Raw genomic sequence first — 1555 nt, 5'->3', positions numbered from 1 at the left:
GATCTATCACACGAGGCAAGATCATGGTTTTGTAAAGCAAAAATGGATTATACTTCTACAATCCATATCTTAAATCTAATCTTCTTAAATTCATTGCTGAGTAATCAGTGGTGAAAAGTAAGCAGTTTTGGCACCTTTTGCTTATATATTCAGTGCTTTTGCTGAAAGATGAATCTAAGCTGCATAGAGCTCTCATCGTTTCTCTGTGCCAAGATGCAGCAAGTAATTATTTGCCATGGCTACACCCAGTTACATTTTTGCTTTACAGAATAATATTAATTCCGAAATATTGAATGTATTATATCTAGTACTGAACTGTAGAATGTGCAAGTACTCTTTTGTTTTCCCTTTAGGGTACTCATGGACATTTCTATATTAACTTATGCTTCTGATTCTGAGGTGAATAGCTGTTGGATTGGTGACTGGTAAAGCCTGCCCATTACACTGCCCATTACATGAATGGCTTTAGAATTAAGAACAGAACAAGGTAAGGGTATGTGTATATAAGCTCTACCAGGAAGGCAGTGATATGTTGGATTAAACTTTTTATTTTTATTTTGGTGGTGTATGAATACTGGATAGTAATAGAATGAATAAAATAAATCAGGAATCTATGTAGTAAAAATAAAATCAATGGATTCCATATTTTGTCCATTCTTAAAGTTTTTTTATCTTAGTATATTTCATTCATTAGTAAAAGCAATAAAGGATTTCCTACCTGTCAGCACTAAGCACAGTCAATGTAAATACAGATACACCAACAGATGTGAGCTGTATAAAAGAGATGACTTTGCAGCCAATCCTTCCAAAAAGCCATGTGTCCACCATATACCTAGAGGCGTCCACTGGAACACATGTCAGCAGAAGAAGCAAATCTCCGAAAGCAAGGCTGGTGATGAAAATATTGGGAACCGTTTGCATGGACTTAATCTTGAAAAATACTTTGATAAGTATGATGTTCCCTAGGAGACCAACTGAAATGATAAGAGCATATGTGACAGAAATAGTTGCCAGGACTTCCAAACCAGGGGACAAATCCACACTCTCTTCACGGTAGGAAACGGCACTGTCGTTCCATGATCGGAAAGAGACGGTGCCATTAGCAACAAAGGCAGGCGTCTGGTTAAATGGTGGAAATTTTGCAGTCATATTCTTTTCCATTGTGAGAGTAAGTATTTTTTCACTCTTAAAAGTACACACCGTGTAATGTCAATTTCATAAGCTGCATCATTTCAGTCACTAATGGAAAGATTCTAAACTCAGAGTTTCACCTGATGCAATAAATTCCTCACGCGCTCCCCCTGAACAGAGAAGTGTTTTCAGTACCCATCAGTCTTCCAGAGTGCTTAGATTATTTCTCACAATTCAGTACTGAGTAGTGTGGGAGGTGCTGCAAATTAATACTGAATTTCCACAAAGGAATCCTGGGAAATGAGTCCTGCATATTACTGCCAGTTAAATCAGGGTTTTTTTTTCTGCTGGTGATTATATAAATTTTAAGCACATTTATACAGCATCACTTTATTTTGTGAATTGTTCTGGCTGTCTTTTAACC

General features: G+C 36.8%; 1 protein-coding gene across 1 annotated transcript in view; it reads right to left on the bottom strand.

Annotated features, from left to right (window-relative positions):
• BRS3 (bombesin receptor subtype 3) overlaps positions 1 to 1323 on the bottom strand; it is an 8533-nt gene extending 7210 nt beyond the window's left edge. The window contains exon 1 of the mRNA XM_018555053.1: positions 719 to 1323. Coding sequence (XP_018410555.1) covers positions 719 to 1161 — 443 coding nt within the window. The 5' untranslated portion in view covers positions 1162 to 1323. The remainder of the gene's footprint in view (positions 1 to 718) is intronic.
• Positions 1324 to 1555: the final 232 nt, after the last annotated feature.

The sequence above is a fragment of the Nanorana parkeri genome, unplaced genomic scaffold (genome assembly GCF_000935625.1).
Source record: "Nanorana parkeri isolate BGI_ZX_2015 unplaced genomic scaffold, ASM93562v1 scaffold182, whole genome shotgun sequence".
In the NCBI taxonomy this organism is placed as follows: domain Eukaryota; kingdom Metazoa; phylum Chordata; class Amphibia; order Anura; family Dicroglossidae; genus Nanorana; species Nanorana parkeri.
Note: the sequence above shows the minus strand (reverse complement) of the source record. Positions and strands in the feature narration are given on the sequence as shown.